This window comes from Camelina sativa, chromosome 8, assembly GCF_000633955.1.
Source record: "Camelina sativa cultivar DH55 chromosome 8, Cs, whole genome shotgun sequence".
In the NCBI taxonomy this organism is placed as follows: Eukaryota; Viridiplantae; Streptophyta; class Magnoliopsida; order Brassicales; family Brassicaceae; genus Camelina; species Camelina sativa.
This window is the reverse complement of record NC_025692.1, coordinates 3335040-3352997: the sequence shown is the minus strand read 5'-3', so window position 1 is coordinate 3352997 and position 17958 is coordinate 3335040. Positions and strand designations below refer to the sequence as shown.

Sequence of the window (17958 nt, the reverse complement as noted above, 5' to 3'; positions counted from 1 at the left end):
TATTCCTCTCTACTGGCCTTTAACTATCTTCTTCAAAGGAATTAACAACACCTTCGTTGAGTACTCTGTTTTTATCTTAGCTGTCCGCAGCTGACTTACTAATTCCCCAGCTCCGGCAAGCGTATTGCCCCGCCTTGATACTAACCAGACCATGTGTCCCCGCCATAAAATTATTTGTTTGTGTCAATCTCAATTTGAGATATAGTACTAAAAGCATAACCCACTTGTACAAGGCAAGTGTGCCTTTGTTGCTTTTAAAGTTGTTAGAATGTGTTAAAATACTTGGCTCAATTCCGAGATACTCATACCAAAAATGACAATCTTATGTTATTCGATGGTGAATCTTAAATTTCGTTCTCAAATTTTGGTGTTATTTGATGACATCTTTTTTATTGATTGATGCAGAGAATCTTAACAACAAATCTTGTCAAACTTCTCTAAAATCAATAAAAAGGGCGGATTCACAGCAAAGGAGTAGATATATTAAATCAAATTCCTTTGCTCAGTTGGTAACTTATCACCCCTAGTTACATCACGAGGTCTTGGTTCGGTTCCATGTTCTTTTGCTCAATTTTATATATTTTTTAGATAATTTTGGGTTTAAATGGTGACAGACTGATAGCCGTTAGGGCGGACAAATCTATAAACGGATTAAACCGTTTTTTATTTATCATTTATCAAATATATTTGATAGTTGTGCAGTTTAAAGAAAATAGAAAACAACCGCCGCGGACCAATGCAAACCGTTTTTGTGTACAAATAGAATTAGTCAAATCTTAAAATATTTTAAAAATGCAAGATATATTTTAACATTATTAAAAATATATATACAGTTATTAAAAATATATTTATTTAATAACTTTTATAATGTAAATTTAATATTATTAATTAGATCTCATATGTGCCCCATAGAAAATAACTTTTGGATCTGCCACTGATTTAAAATCGTTTAAGAATAATATGACTCAAAATATTTAGTTAATACATCCAAGTTAAAGAAGAAATTAACTTTGGATTAAGAGAACTAAATTTATCTGTTAGATTGGATTCTTTTTGTCTTCTATAAAATGCTAATGAATCTCATTTCCGTCAATGCAAATTTACCTTATTTCTTTCCACAAGAAAATAAAATATCAAAGTAATAAAACTTAATTAATTCTTTTACACATTTTGAGTAACATATCATTTTGGTGTCAAAATTTGTATTATACTAGATTTTAACCCGCTGTACACCGCAGGACAATTTTTTTGTAACTAAGAATAAATTTTTAATTTCTTATTTTTTTGACAAAAATTTTTAGTTTCTATTTGTTTGTTATATTTATTTGTTTTATTTAGTGTTTGAGATTATATTTGGATTGTTTATTTTTAAAAAAATAATAAGGAATTTAAATGCATATAAGCTATTATATGTTTGCATAAAACAAAAGAAGCTATTATCTAAGTAAGTCACAATTTTGCTAATGATTTAATTATTTTTCACAATCTTAGTTAAATAAACTTGATTTGATGTCAAATATTCGTAGTGTTAACCAAATAATAAAATGAGAAATTAACCCGTATTTATGATCAAATTAATAATACTTTAAATTTTTACTAATGTCATTTCAAACTCGTTCCACCATATCACCACATTCTATAATATTTTAATCTTTTTATAAGTTTACAACTTTACATATTCATATTTTTAAAAAGTTTTTATTAAGTTTATATCAATATATAATAATATTTAAAATTTTAAAGGTTTAATATTTTTTATATTTCGTATAATTAAACAGTTTAACTAAGTAATCGAATTAAAGCAGTTGACAACCAAATGAATGTGATAAATGTAATTAAACAACCATACTTGTAGTTTATAAGAAAAAATAAACAATGCTTAGTGAAATACATAAATAAGAAATTAGAAAAGATTGACCTTAAAAATTAAGAAAAAAAGTTAAAAAAAAAAAATGTTTTAGTCAAAAACGAAAATAGAGAATCATTTATATATTATTCAAGTGATATATTCTAGTCAAAAAAGCGAAAAAAAAAAAACTCTCTCAAACAGCAATGGCAAGGGCGACGGCGGATCTAGGTTTTTGAATGGGTGGTAGTGGTTTATCGTCGGGTTGCTCTCTGGTTTCTGCGATGTCCTGGTCCTATGGTCTCTCTCTGGCTTCCTGTTCCATTTGGAAGGATCGAAATGAACCAGATGATCTTTGCAAGGCCGTCTTTGTCTCCATTTGGAGATATGGTTTAGATTTGGTACTTTGGGGTCTTCGTGATAAATGGTTCCTGAAATGCGAGATACGATCGGAATCAATGGGATTGGCGATTGTGATATCTCAGATCTCTCTCTTTTTGAACTTTGATAGGGATATACAATCGTTTATTGCCGAGGATAGTGGAAATATGGTTTGGGACAGATATGTGGTTTTGTTTTGGATCAGATTAGGATAGATTGATTCACAATGGAGATTGTTAATGGTTCGATTCTCTTATTTGATTGATTTTGTGGTACTCTCGGATACTCTTCAAGCCTGTGCGAATCAAGAAACAATCAATGGCCACTTATACGTCGAATTCTCGGGATTCTTTTTCCGATGGCAGCAAGTGAAGAATTGTTGGATACGACCGGGGTTAAGGGGATATGATGTGATTTCCTAGATATCCATCTTTCTCCACTTATGGCAAGTAGATAGGGATGTACGATCTTATCTCACCGGTGACAGTGGCAATTTGTCTTGGGATAGAGGTATGGTTATTTTTAGAAACAGATCGAGGAAGATTGATTTGCAATGGAGGGTGACAATGATCCGATTCTTTTATTTGTATGGTTTAATGGTGATATCAGATATTCTTCAAGGCTTGGCAGATCAAGGAGATATCAATCACTATTTATTTATCGGATATTTGAGATTCTTGGTTCGATGGCTTTGGAAAGTCTGGATGTATATAAAGGACTGGCCTCCAGTTCTCAGTCCTCATCTCAACATCTTCACTTTCATCTCTTTAGTATTCGAGTGTTTTCTATTATTGTCTTGGTGGTGTGTTTGGGTTTGGGTGAGTTTCTTAATCATGTCTCAGAGTGCTTTGACGGGGAAGAGTGGGGCGAGTAAGAGTGATGAGGGTTTGGCTCCTAAGCGCAGAATCAAAATCCCATATTTTGATAACTCAGCTTTGATAGCGGGGTACTCGAAGACGGTTGTGGGTCGTTGTATGAACCCGAGGATGCAGGACATGAAATCTCTTCTGATCATGCTTCCCAAGATCTGGCATTTGGAAGGGAGAGTCGTGGGAGCTGAATTAGGACTTGGGAAGTTCCAGTTTGACTTCGACAATGAGGAGGACATCACAGAGGTGCTTCAGATGTCCATTTCATTTCGATCGCTGGATGGTGTCAATGGTGCGTTGGAGTCCAACAGTTGATCCGGCTTACCCCTCAAATTTAACCTTTTGGGTTAGGGTCTTGGATGTTCCTTTTCAATTCTGGGCGGAACCCACATTCCGCAGCATCGGTTCAGAGCTTGGTCGTGTGGAGCTGGTTGATATTGATGGTGGAAGGGTGAAAGTTACTGATGGTGGAAGGGTGAAAGTTACAGTTAACGGTTTCAAGCCCTTATGCTTTGAGACGGCAATCGAGTTCTATAACGAGGAAGAGACCATTGTCAATCTTCGTTATGAGAGACTTCATGGGTTGTGCAAGAAGTGCTCCAGCTTATGTCATGATGTGGACCACTGTCCGTTGTGGGCTTCTAATCGGATTACTCCGGCTTTGCATGTTCCGATGGAAGAAGATGAGGTTCGTCCTTTGCAGAGCTACAAAGGGGCTGTCACAAATGACAGGAATAAGGGAAAAGGTAAGGAAGGGGAGAGTAGGGGATCAGCACATAATAAGGCTGGTCAGCGACCATCTAAAGGGAAGCAGGATTTAGGGCTAACGATTCGGTCTTCACGGGAGGTTGGAGAACCCTCATCTAAGCCCCGTCGGTTCACTAACTATGTGCAGTTCAATGATTATCGTCACATGGCTAGAGCTGCTGCGGTCGCTGCATCTACCTCTGGTACGGTTCCGGTTGAGGAGTTGGAGCAAGGACAAATCCCACCAGCTCCTGTTGATCAAGGGGTGACGCAGTCTTTGATTATTGGTATCCCACCATTAAAGAGGGTCCGGAGACCTCTTTTCCAAGAATCTGGATCGGTCACACATCCTGGTCTGGAAGAGGTGCATGCCCCAGGTACGGAGACGTCGTTGGTAGATGCGGTTTATCTGGTCCTGATGTTGTGCAGACTGCTTCAGTAGAAGCGAATCTCGGTGAGGTTACGACGCATGGTAATGAGACAGGTTCGGTTCCGGTCCAGCAGGATCCGATGGTGACAAGGAATGATTGTGAGGAATCGGTTGACCAGCTGATGAAGGAGGTAAAGGATGCGGATGTCGGTACAGAGGTGGTTGATCCAGATCAGCAGGATGATGGAGGTGAGGACGATTTGCTGGATGATCCTACTCTGGACTTTGCGACGGTTACTGCAGCTCTTGGGGAGAAGGTAGCGGATCCAGGAGAGGCCTCCATGGCTATGAGTGCTGACGGAAGTACAGAATCTGCCGTGGTTCCGTCGGTGGACAAGGTTCGCAAGGTGAAGCCCCCTTTGGCCCTTAAAGGAGCAGCTTCTAGGAAGTTGAATGTGTATCTACGCACAACAACAAGGAAACACCCTGCCCCTAAAGATTCATCAGGGGATGGAGCCAACCCAAGGAACCAGGAACAGGAGAAGGGTCACATTGGTGGGTCAAAGCCACCTAAACCAACATTGGATAAATGAAGATTTTAAGCTGGAATTGTCAAGGGCTTGGGAATAAAGCAACTATTGGGTATCTCAGGGATTTATGGGAGAAGCATAGGCCTGATTTTTTATTTTTATCTGAAACTAGACAGCCTTTATCTGTTTTGAAACTTTTTGTTGATAATTTTGGTTATTCAAATTTAAAAATGGTTGATCCTATTGACCACTCTCTTTAGTCTCTCTGTCTCACGACAAACAAAAAACAAAGCCAAAATGATCACCATCAACGGGGCTCGAATCACCTCCTCTAGGTCTAACCACTGCTTTTAACAAGCTCCATGGAACATTGTTCTTCCTCCTATTCCACAGATACAACTCTCGAAATTAATGATCGATTCACTAAACTCCCAGCAAAAGATAAAATTCAACTGATTCAAACATAGATTCCAAAAGTAGATAGAACTCTCTTATCGTCTTCCGTTTCGGATTTCTCCTTCTTCGGCAAGTAGTTCTGCTCCGTCTGATCTCCCACCGCCATCGCCGATCAATTCCAGAGTTCCGAGAAGATCTCGAATTATGATTTTGAAGAACGCAAACCCCAGGATGGAATCGAAGCCTGAAGCAAAAGCACCAAAGCTCTCCCTAAACCTTCCTCTCGTGATGACACCGGGTAGCTCAACCAACAAACAACTGTGGTAAAATTTAATTATTCCACCACTTGAATCTGATGATATGTTTAATTCAATTAGAAAACAAAAAATTAAGTCTAGTATTTGACTTTAACCGAGAAAAAATTTAAGTCTTGTACGAGCAACGGTGCTTTAACCGAGAGATAGCGCCGTAAGAAAGAAAACATTCAATCAACCATCAAAATTCGATCGAGAGAGAGGAAAAGAAACTAAGAAAGATAAAATTCGATAGACCATAAAAATTGATCGACCATCAAAATGTCTCAGATTCAAATTACTCTCTATATACGATCTCTTAAGTTCCTTTATTAAGTTTAATTAAAATAGTAATAATATTAAGGTTGCAATGTTCATAAAAATTATATAAATCAAATCACATAACAAAATTATAAAAAAATTAACTCTTTGATATCAAAGGTATATTATGTTGACTATATATTTTGTTTATATTTAGAAAATCATTAAACGGTGGACAATAGACATGAGATTAATATTCTTTTATTTATATTCATGGTGTTTCAGGAATTAAGTGGTGAACATGAGATTGATGGACATGAAGCAAGCCTAAAATGAATGTTTTTTTTTAAATCCTAAGATAAATGTTTAACTATAAGTTAAAATAGATATCTACTTTAAAATAATATAATTTTTTTTAGTTTTAAGGAAAATTATGCAATGTTAATGATGATGATGTAATTGACTTATTTTATAAAAGTAAGTTTTTAGTTATTAATCTATATTTTCTTTAATACAATACAATGATCATTCTCTATATTAAAAGGTCACAAATGTGTGACAAATAATTTTGCTCAAATAAACGTCACTATTTGTGACTACATGATTGTTGTAAAACCGTCACACTTGTTACAATTAATAAGATCGACACTATTTAGTCGCTAATAAAAACAATTTTTGGTGACGATTTAATTCGTAATAATATTGTGACGAAATAATTATAAATTTATGACTAAAATTTTTTGTCACAATAAAGTATCTAAACAGTCATAAATTTGTGACAAAAAATATTCGTCTCAAACTAACGTCACAATAACAGCTTTTTCTTGTAGTGATAGTTAACAAGATATACTTCGTTTTCTAATTCCTGCTATGTACGCCGCCAATAGTAATAACAAGAACCAAAAAAGAATTGTGAATACATCCATTTTGCGGAACAACACCTTCATTGAGTATCTATGAAGCAACACCTTCATTGAGTACTCTGTTTTTATCTTAGCTGTCCTAATTCCTCAGCTCCGGCGAGCGTATTATCTGCCTTGATACTAGCCAGACCATGTGTCTCTGTCTACCGAATTACTTGTTTGTGTCAATCTCAATTTGAGCTATAGTACTAAAACGGATCAGAGCATAACCCACTCGTACAAGTATCCTTTGTTGCTTATGAGTTCTTAGAATGTGTTAAAACACTTGGCTCATTTCCGAGATACTCATTATGTTATTCAATCATGAATCTTAAATTTCGTTCTCAAATTTTGGTATTACTTGATAACATCTTTTTAAATGATTTCATGGGTTTGAGAGATATATATTACAGAGAATCTCAACAACAAATCTTGTCAAACTTCTCCAAAATCATTTAAGAAAAATATGAAAAACTAAATTTCATTCACAAAACTATTTAATAGTTGAATTCATAAAAGTGGATTCTTTCTGTCTTCTATAAAATTGCTAACGAATCTCCTTTCCATCAAAGCTTGAATAAAAACGACATCTTTATCTCGATTGGACCTGCGATTCTAAAAGAAATTAATGAACTTTATCCTGCTCAAGTTGCTTTTTTTGAATTTTTTAATCTTTTGTATTTAAGACGACAATTGTGTAGTTAGGGAGAGGCTTACATGAGTAATTGATATCTATATGTCTCTCTTCTCTTCTTTCTTCTTCTTCACATTACTATGTCTCTCTCTCTCTATTCTATCTTTTCAAATTTCTTCCCTATCCTAATTTTTAACCTCACCTCATTCTTCCAAAGAGTTCTCGAATCTGTAGATTTTGATTGCAGAATCTATAGATTTTGATTGCAGAATCTGTAGATTTGATGAAATTCTTGTTCGCATTAATCAAAAGTGAATTTGGTGAGATTGCTTTGCATCTTTAACAATGACCTATGCTTCTTCCATGTCTCTTGCCGCACAAGTTGTGTGTTTTCTTCTCTTTATGTTTGTTTCATCGAAGGCAAAACTTTGTGACGATTCTTTTGTTTCTTCTCTCTAACTGAATTCAAAAGCAGTCTTGTAGAGTGAAGGAGAAGAACAAACAATTAGAATCTTCGTGTTTTTTTTTAATTATCTTGGAAAGGTTTATGAAGTGAAAGACAAGGTGATGTGGCACATAAGGGTATCAATCGGGCTGGCTCGGCCCAGTCCAACCCAAAATCCGCAAAACCCGCATATATTTGAGTCCTTCTCGGCCCGCCATGAAATATTTCTAAGTCTATATTTCAAAGCCCGGTCCGGCTCTAATAGGGCTACATGACTTTTCGGGTTTTTTCAGGCTTTTCCGGGCTTATCTTACGTATCAAAAATTCAAATTTATAAGTTAGTTTATAACATGTCTTAAAAAGCAATGTTTAAAGGTGCAGTATAAAACAAATCAGTCAAAATTTAAATAACTCATCTGTATTCACTAAAACCAACTTAATCTAAAATTAAAAAAAAATTAAAACCAAATAGATTTTTATACTTAAAACCAAATAAAATATCACAGATAAAAAAATTAAAAATATTAAGTAAGGGTATTAAGTAAATATGAAATTAAGATTAGAGTTTTAAACTTTATTTACAATATATTATTAAAAAAATATTGCAATCAAACAAAAATGTTAACAAAAAAGTATAATTATATTTGTATAAGAGTTTTTGGGGCCGGTCCGAGCCGGATTGGGCTAAGCCCTAAAAACTCTAAAGCGCGAAAGGGCTGAATCCAAAAGACCTGATTTTTCTGGACATATATTTAAGTCTGACGCTGGTGTTTTTCAAAGCCGGGCCGGGTCGGACCAGTCTATAGGCTTTGAGCCTAATTGACATGCCTAATGGCACATAGTTTTTTTAATTAGTTATAAAATCTTAGCTGTATTAATTGAAATGTTTTTATTGGCTATTGATTTTAACTTTGGTGTCAACACCAACTTCAATGTTGAGGCTGATGTGTCACACAAGGAAAACAACACATTATTCTTTTATTGTATTGACCAGATATTAATTAATACTAGTATATTACCCGCGTTACGCCGCGGGAAGGATTATTGTGTGTTTTTTTGTCGGTGTAATTTTAGTTATTGTATGTGTTTTTTTTTCTTTTTTATTATGTGTTGTTTTGTGTTTTTTGTATGTTTGTGTTTCTTTTTTGGTTATATCTTTAGCGCTTTATTTGTGAATTGTTTTGTGGATGATTCATTTTGTGGTTTTGATTTGCTGTTTTTGTTTCTTTTTTTTCTGATTGATTTTTTTTTATATGTCAATTAATGTATATTATGTACTTGGTTTGGAAGTGCTTTTTCTTTTGTTTTTTTTTCAAACAGTGACTGTTGATCCAAGCTGATGAGGTTCTACAGGTTTCCAAGGTGAGAAGGTAAAGTTCCTTGGATGTTGTTCTTGTAGAGCTCGCTGTGTCAATCATAGTACAAGAAAAAAGTTAAACTACATTGTCAAATTAAATAATGAATCACGTACCAAACAGTTTATTATTTCCACTATCTTTTTTTTTGTCAACAGAACAGTTTATTATTTCCACTATCTATTTGCATTAAAGCTGGCATACGGAGAAGTAAATTTTTTTGGCAAAACAGAAGTCAAAAGAGTGACGACATACAGATATTGCAAATGTTCTATCTTTCCAAGCTCGGCCGCAAGATGTCCAGAAAAGTTTGAGTTACCCAAATCCCTGCCAAAATACGTGGAATCAGATTGAGAGCAAAAGAAACAAATATTTATACTGTTGGAAAGTAAGAAAAATAAAGCACATGAGACCAGCATAGTTTAAGATACTCTCTATTAGCTATTCTCTTGATCCATCAAATAACAGTTCTGAGAGATTAATCAGATGTAATCAAGTACAAATAATCCACAATTCTTCTAAAAAAGCGTAAGAACTCACAAAGTAGGGACCAAAAAGTAATCTAGATCAGTTAACTTACAAAGCATTGAGAAAATCATGAGGTACACACAAAATTTAGCTCCTTAATCAATGGAACAACTATTGAGGATTCTTTCGAGACTTTCCAAGAAATCCAATGACTTAGAAAAGTCTACACTGTGCAAAATATGGGAGGCTTTAGGCTTTAGATCTCCCCTTTTCATACTAAAGAAGTAGAACAACAACCATACTCTGCATTCGAAGCTGTGAAAAAGGGCCATATCTAAATCGTCTACATGATGAACCTTAAAAGAAACCAAACTAAAGTTACCCGTCAATTAGATAAACAAGTGTTTCCAAGGAAAGCTATACAATCATCATCGTAACATATAAGCAAAACCCCAATTTGACTTCTTAACATCCAGCAAAGAAGTCGAGAGGCGCCTACTATGAACAATCAAAACCAAATCTTTCAATCATATATGTTCATTAAATCTATGACCCGGTTGCATACGTTGACTCATGCATTATTTCATCAGAATAAAGACACATTAATCGCAAAACGAAGAGAACAAACCTTGTTGTCTTGGTTGCAGTCAAGCTTAAGAAACACCATATCGTGGTACTTCTCAGATAGCTCTTTGTATTTGGGAGCAATCACTTTGCAAGGACCACACCTGCAGAGACCCCAATCAGATAGAATGATAGATCATACTTACGCTTTGTAGGCAGTGAGCAGCCGATGAAGATCCGGTGTTAGTGGCAGATTTTTGAGGCGAATATATGATTCTAGACTTGAAAATTTGTTCATGAGTCTAGAAGCCATTGTAAGAGATAAACCCATAAAATTAAAATTGATGTTCGTCTTCGTCGGCGAGTTTAGAACATATGGTAATCTGAGAAAAGGATATCTTGGTTTTTTTCGGTTTGGTATATTATATCTGATAATTGAAATATTTCATGTTGGCATTTTTGCTTAGTTGTATTAATTGTCATAATTTCATTGGCTATTCAATTTAAATGATGTGTTAGCACATGCTTAAATTCAAAATCTGACGTGTCAAGTTCGGGATAGAAACATACTATTTTTATTGTATTGATTGATCTTTCCACAAGAAAATAAGATATCAAAAGAATAAAACTTAATTAATTCTTTTACACATTTTGAGTAACATATCATTTTGGTGTCAAAATTGTGTTAAATGTTGAAGATCTTGAACACAACATATCATTTAATACATTTAAATGTTGTATTAAAGGGAAATGGTGTATACACTACCAAAAAAAAAAGGGGGGGGAAATGGTGTATATCATTTAATACANAATAGCAAAAGGAAGAACAAACCTTGTTGTCTTGGTTGCAGTCAAGCTTAAGAAACACCATATCGTGGTACTTCTCAGATAGCTCTTTGTATTTGGGAGCAATCACTTTGCAAGGACCACACCTGCAGAGACCCCAATCAGATAGAATGATAGATCATACTTACGCTTTGTAGGCAGTGAGCAGCCGATGAAGATCCGGTGTTAGTGGCAGATTTTTGAGGCGAATATATGATTCTAGACTTGAAAATTTGTTCATGAGTCTAGAAGCCATTGTAAGAGATAAACCCATAAAATTAAAATTGATGTTCGTCTTCGTCGGCGAGTTTAGAACATATGGTAATCTGAGAAAAGGATATCTTGGTTTTTTTCGGTTTGGTATATTATATCTGATAATTGAAATATTTCATGTTGGCATTTTTGCTTAGTTGTATTAATTGTCATAATTTCATTGGCTATTCAATTTAAATGATGTGTTAGCACATGCTTAAATTCAAAATCTGACGTGTCAAGTTCGGGATAGAAACATACTATTTTTATTGTATTGATTGATCTTTCCACAAGAAAATAAGATATCAAAAGAATAAAACTTAATTAATTCTTTTACACATTTTGAGTAACATATCATTTTGGTGTCAAAATTGTGTTAAATGTTGAAGATCTTGAACACAACATATCATTTAATACATTTAAATGTTGTATTAAAGGGAAATGGTGTATACACTACCAAAAAAAAAAAGGGGGGGAAATGGTGTATATCATTTAATACATTTACCATATCTCTTTCCTTTCTAGGGAATAAGTGAATGAATACTTTGTGCATATATATATCACATTTAGATCAGTTAACTGTGTGCTTAGAGGTCCACTAGGTCTACTTTGTGCTTAGTTGAATTAATTGTCATAATTTCATTGGCTGTTCATTTTAAATGATGTGTCAGCAAATGCTTAAATTCAAAATCTGAGGTGTCAAACTCTGGATAGAAATATACTACTTTTATTGTATTGATTAGGTTAGATCCGCGCGATGCTGCAGGATGTTTTTCTATCCATTTTTAAATGTATTTGATGTTAAAAAATATGTTTTTTTCCTATAACTTGTTGTTGTGAGAGATATATTGGTCTAGTTTAATTTTGAGATGTTTTTTTGTAGTTTATAATTTAGGCATCTATAATTATATATAGTTTTGTTTGGTTGTAAACTCGTCAAATCATGTTCGCAATAATCAATATTGCCTTTGAAAATTTGTCACCGTAATAAGCCTTTTTTCATTTTTTTTTTGGTTTTAAGTGGAGCTGTCCATTTAAACATATTTTTGTGGACGGTAATAATTTGGTCTATTACATCCCCTTATTTCCTATATTACACACCACCAAAAGGGACAAGACGGTACTAATTTGTTCTTCTCTAATCTTGACCGTCAAATGTGTTCTTTAAATATTTGAAGAGAACTACATTTGGGAAAACCTACGTAAGCTTAGAAATACATATTTTTTTCTAAAGAAGGGGTAAATGGTTCAGCCGCATTGGTTTAGCTCCTTTCTTAAAATTCTTGATTTCTACCGAAAGCAAAACTATGTCAGAGTGCACATTCTTACATAAAACATGTCCTCCACAAGTGAGAGGGCAGTTATCTTCAAATATATTTAGATAGGTCCACGTTTAGTTAAACTAATCAAATAAATAAATAAATTAAAATCCTCTGAGCTACGGTCAGTATATTGATGAATAAAAGCACATGCTACTAATTCAAAGTAGAAGATCTTAAACTCACACGTATGTAGAGAATTCTGCAAGTTATAATTATAGTTACAAGACCTTAGCTACATACAATATTATCTATCTTCTTCGTTTCTCTTATCTCTTAACAAGACGAGAAGAGATGAATTGATCATGGCTTATACAAATAGATTCCAAGAAGAAAAGTAAACATATGTATAATGTTCCACACAATTGACATTTATCAAGAGATTTCCATCTCCTATCATAAAAGCAGTTCAATTGTAGAAGATGTGACTGACTCATGAAATAACCTATAAGCGAGAAAGTGGAATTTGTCATTAAAAAACTTGCCGTATAGTGTTAGTAAATTGTCTTTGCTTCTGCCATGGCCCACAGGAGGGAGTAATCAGGTCCAATATCAGTGCAATGAACCTGGAAAAACCCATGAGGTTGAAGAATGAAGAAGCAAGCAGAGTAACTAAAGAAGAAGCAATTCATGTGGAAATATAAGAGATGTAGAAGTTTAACCTTGACAAGACGTTAAAGAAGGATGCATCGCGAATCTTGCCTGGATAATTCTGCTATGGAAAAGGCACTTATAAAAAATAGAAGTGTTAGAATATTGAGAAGAGAAAGAACAAAACAGAGTAAGAGACGTCGTCTCTTCTCTTTAGGGAGAAACAAGAAGTAAAATAGAAACTCTTTTATATATCTGAAACTTGTTACCTTATCACAACATCACACACGCTTATATACATATGTTGCGGTCGTAACCGTTCACAACTTATGAAAACTGACAACTTAAAACAACACAACTCATTAACTTTTACATCTATTAAACACAAAACCCTTGATAGATGTGTAGGCTATGTGGAAGCTGAAAGGTTGGTCTGGTTCAACTCAAATCGTATCTTAACTCTCTAAATTTTCCGAACACCTTTGAGCCACCGTCTTGTCAAGGGTTCAAGGACAGATTTAGAGACCGAGGTCAAGACGGTGGCTCAAAGGTGTTCGGAAAATTTAGAGAGTTAAGATACGATTTGAGTTGAACCAGACCAACCTTTCAGCTTCCACACAGCCTATACATCCTTTGCTCCGCACAGTCGGGTCATGGTATAAACGGCAACGAAGAAGAAGAAATAATCCATCGATTGATTAAACGCATAGTCGGACCATCATATAAACGGCGAGGAAGAAGGGAAAGAAATCGACCATCGTTCCTCTTTTTAGTTCTGTCTACCTAGGACTAAAAAATCTGATGTGTATTAATTGTTTTAATTTGATTGGGTATTCATTTTAAATGATGTGTCAGTTTCTCCTTCAATACAAAAGTTGAGGTGTCATGCCCTGGTGAAAAACAAAGAAATTTTATTGTATTGATCTTTCCACAAGAAAATAAGATATCAAAAAAATAAAACTTAATTAATTCTTTTACACATTTTGAGTAACATATCATTTTGGTGTCAAAATTGTGTTAAATGTTGAAGACCTTTAACACAACATATCATTTAGTACATTTAAATGTTGTATTAAAGGGAAATGGTGTATACACTACCAAAAAAAAAAAGGGGGGGAAATGGTGTATATCATTTAATACATTTACCATATCTCTTTCCTTTCTAGCGAATAAGTGAATGAATACTTTGTGCATATATATATCACATTTTCAACCTACAACTTTTCAAAGCAATCAATCTTATAGAGTTGAAAAGATTAGAAAAAAAAAAAAGATGGCCTACTCAAAAATCGTTATTTTTGCCATCCTAGCTCTGTCTCTTCTACTTTCCGGTTCGTAAATATTTGGAACAAAACATTTTCAATCACAAAGAAAATTGAATAGATGATGATTAATTACGTGTGTGTTACTTGCAGGTGCTGAACAAGAAACGCTGTGATGCGTCGCAGGAAATTCAAAAAGTGTTGCAAAAATCAGGCAGAATTTGGAACTTGTGATACAAGAGAAGATGATCGGAGATGCGAAAAGATGTGTCTTGATGGTTGTTCCGCTAACAAAGGTGGTGGCTGTCAACCTATAGACGCTGCCCCTGGTTCTGTTTGTTCATGTTACTGTTAATTCTTCTTCTCCTTGGCTTTATTGATTGATAAAGAAAAACTATATTTCTTTATATATAGATTCCAAACGTAATATGAAACTTTAAACCATCTCTCAAGTAATAAGAACACAAAAAAAAAAAGAAAAAAAAAGAACAATAGACCAAGTTCGGTTTCTTTTGTAACTGATGATCAGTGATGACATAATAGACAAGTGTTTTTAAACGGATAAGTCAATTTGGGAGACAAGGATCCCATCAGTATCTGCATAAAGCCATTCTCCATCAAAAATCCGAGTCCCTGCAATATTAACCGGAACTCTTTGTTCTCCAAGTGCTTTCTTACTCGCCTTTATCGGATGAGAAGCCAAAGCTCTCACTCCTATATCACAACCGTTGATCTCATCCACGTCTCTGATGCATCCGTTCACAACGATTCCTGCCCATCCGTTGTTTTGAGCTTGAACCACGGGGTTACCCCCGAGTATCGCACATCGTTGACTACCTCCACCATCCACCACAAGTACTCTACCGTTTCCTAATAACAACATCCAAACATTTATAGAGTCTTACATATGAGATTGTGGAAAGTAAAAGAGATGACCTTTGGAGTCACAACGTATTCAAGATCAGCTCTGTTCTCTCAAAAAGTAATACCCTTTGAATCATAAATCTATTTGCAAAGTGACAGATTACACACTAAGCCACCACTAACACAACCATAAAGCATATGAAAGTTCATAACTTCATATCATATCTCTCTACAAGTAAAACATTGCTCAAACCAATTTGAAAGTTTTGAACTTTGGAATTACAGAATAAGTCTCTCAATACCTTTCTCCTCGAGGAACTGACGGATTAAGCCATTGTCTTCAAATACTTTGACAGTAACAACTGGTCCTGAGAATATTTGTCTACGGCCGTAAATCTGAAAAATGGGTTGCAAAGCTCGGAGCTGACCACTCCGAATCAGCTCTTGATTCGCGTCACATACTTCAGCAGTGGTCACAAACGCCATCTTCTTCTTCTTTTCTCAGCCAAGTTTTCTATGATCAAAAATTTGAGACTTGTGAGTGAATCAATCAAAAGTAATCTGAAAAAATGATGAATCAGATCAAGTTTTGATAGCTTGAGTATGATCCAGAGGAGAAAGATTAAAACTTTTCAAAATATTTTGTCTGGAATGATGAATCAGATTAAGTTTTGTTACCTGGATCAGACAAATTTCAGATGTAGAAGAAACTCTTCACAGTGTTACTATTTCAGATGGAGATCAAAGTTTCTCCATAATACAATAAACTATTGTTTACTTTTGAGGAAAAAAAAAAAGAAGAAGAGGTTTTGGTATCAATCAGATCAAAGGTAGCGGTGAAGATTAGAGAAAGGAATCATATGAGATTACTTGACAATCTTGTGGTCTTTAATTTTACTTTCTCCTCCTTTTGTTTTGTTCTGTCTTCTTACTTTTTGTTTTTGTGTTCTGTTTCACCGTGTTAGGTTCTNTTTTTTTTTTTTTTTTTTTTTTTTTTTTTTTTTTTTTTTTTTTTTTTTCTGTAAATTGTAACTCGAGAAGTAAAAATAATTCTAATCTTCTTTGGGTGCAAAGATTTAACTTCATACCCTATGCAAATGATAACTACTATACCATAGATGAGTTAGAGGAGGATGAAAAAAGCAAATCCTAGGAAGAGATTTTGTTGCCAGTTTTGTTTGGAATTAATTAAAGTCTCATCTCTAAAATTTTATTATGAGAAGGGGAGGGAAGATCCAAAACTTATGAAAAAGTTCAGAGCTTGTGAATGGTTTTCATGTCTACAGCTTCAATGAGAGTTCCTTTCTCAACATGATCCCACCATTTCATCAAGAAATTGTCCACCACCAATCTAGACCATGGGGACAGTTTCACAGCTTCGTCACCTGCATCTGCTTTCTTCACCAGCTCCTTAAGCTCTTCCCTGCTCACATACTTGATTTCAGCCACTTCATCTGGGTTTGGTTGAAGCTTCACATCCCGCACGATGAAAAGTAGATAGTCAACTGCAAGAAAATACACAAAAGTTCAAAGTCCTGAATTCAAAGGAGTTAAAAAAAAGAGATGATCACACATGGAAGAGTTACTTACGTTCGTGCTCGCCCCATTTGCCATCAGAAGGTGCCTTGTAAAGCATGCGTCCTAAGGGAGTGAACTCATCGACTGGTACATCTTCAGCTACAATACCGAGCTCATCCAGAAGCTTCCTCTGTGCAGCATTTCTTACACCTGAGAAGGTAAGATCAAATAGTAGGCCTCAATATCTAGTACAAACAGTGAAAGCTTCACGATTGTTTTATAAAGCTTAAGCTCATTCCAGTAACAATACCAAGAACTTTCTCTTCAATAAGCTCAGATTCACGGTAAAGAGGATGGCTGCAACAAGTGTTTGTCCACACAAGTGGGAAAGTAACCTTTGTTTTTGACCGTTGCTGTCCATAAGAGAAGAAGATTTTCAGAAGCACATTAAATGAAGCAACCAAATCATAAACCCACCCAACCAACCGTCTAAATAAAGCTTGAAGTCATCTTCACACATCAAGGTCACTCATAAGAAATTACCTGGAGAAGCAACTCATACTTGGAGTTGAATAAAAACACACTGAAAGCTCTGTGAAGCAAATTCTCAGCCTCAATCTTTTCCATTAGATGACCTGCAGATTAAGAGAAGCAACTTCCAACTAAGTCATCGAAACTGATAACAAAGACACATTCCAAGGACAAATCAGCGACATGCAAATGTGTTTCAATGATAAAAACAAGGAAACAAATCCAAAAAGCAGCTAAGGTTGCAATCAATCTTTCTCCCAGCCATCATCAAAAAGGGAATCAAAAATACACTTACAGTTATATTTAGTGTCATGACCCACCACACGATCGTTTTCATCAACGAGAATGCATCTGCACAAACCCAAACAAATGATCAAGCAGCCACAGTCTATTCGTTGCATGTGTTACATTTTTACTACAGGGTTTAAGTCTCATTCTAGACAAGTTTTGCGTATTACTGAAGATTTCGTCTCGATTAAAAACCTAAACTTTGGGTTTCCTTAATGCAAAAACAAAGTCAATTCAAAAAAAAAAAAATCGAAGAAAAAGGAATCGAGAATTGTTCTCACTCGTCTTCAAACATGAGCCGTCTCTGAACAGCATCCATGCCGGCATCGTTAGTATCGGTCATGTTGACGGCTGAGAAAGCGCGGAAAGAAAGGTGACTCCTCGGCGCCGGAGATCGGATCGGAGAAAGACGAAGAGGGGCAAATCGGGAAGAGGAAGGAGGAGAAG

The 17958-nt window shown here is 35.0% G+C and overlaps 2 protein-coding genes and 1 long non-coding RNA gene across 4 annotated transcripts in view; all 3 read right to left on the bottom strand.

The window, feature by feature from the left end:
- LOC109126054 lies at positions 8991–10432 on the bottom strand. The gene is made up of 3 exons (XR_002033128.1): positions 10126–10432; positions 9285–9356; positions 8991–9079 (listed from the first exon to the last, which is right to left on the bottom strand). It is a non-coding gene; the product is annotated as an uncharacterized LOC109126054 (long non-coding RNA).
- On the bottom strand, positions 14720–16084 carry LOC104705935 (putative 4-hydroxy-4-methyl-2-oxoglutarate aldolase 2). The gene is made up of 3 exons (XM_010422037.2): positions 15853–16084; positions 15477–15688; positions 14720–15180 (listed from the first exon to the last, which is right to left on the bottom strand). Exons 2-3 carry the CDS (start codon positions 15658–15660, stop codon positions 14864–14866), a joined length of 501 nt encoding a protein of 166 aa, XP_010420339.1. The 5' UTR covers positions 15661–15688; positions 15853–16084; the 3' UTR covers positions 14720–14863.
- LOC104769917 (isopentenyl-diphosphate Delta-isomerase I, chloroplastic) overlaps positions 16307–17958 on the bottom strand; it is a 3269-nt gene continuing 1617 nt past the window's right edge. Inside the window, exons 1-6 of one of the 2 annotated variants that reach the window (XM_019228292.1) lie at positions 17793–17952; positions 17519–17574; positions 17236–17327; positions 17003–17105; positions 16765–16902; positions 16307–16679 (exon numbers count right to left, since the gene is read on the bottom strand). In XM_019228292.1, the coding sequence (XP_019083837.1) occupies positions 16429–16679; positions 16765–16902; positions 17003–17105; positions 17236–17327; positions 17519–17574; positions 17793–17854 (702 nt within the window). In that variant the 5' untranslated portion in view covers positions 17855–17952 and the 3' untranslated portion in view covers positions 16307–16428. Of the gene's footprint in view, positions 16680–16764; positions 16903–17002; positions 17106–17235; positions 17328–17518; positions 17575–17792; positions 17953–17958 lie in introns of those variants that run through there. The other variant, XM_010422036.2, reaches the window with a different exon arrangement.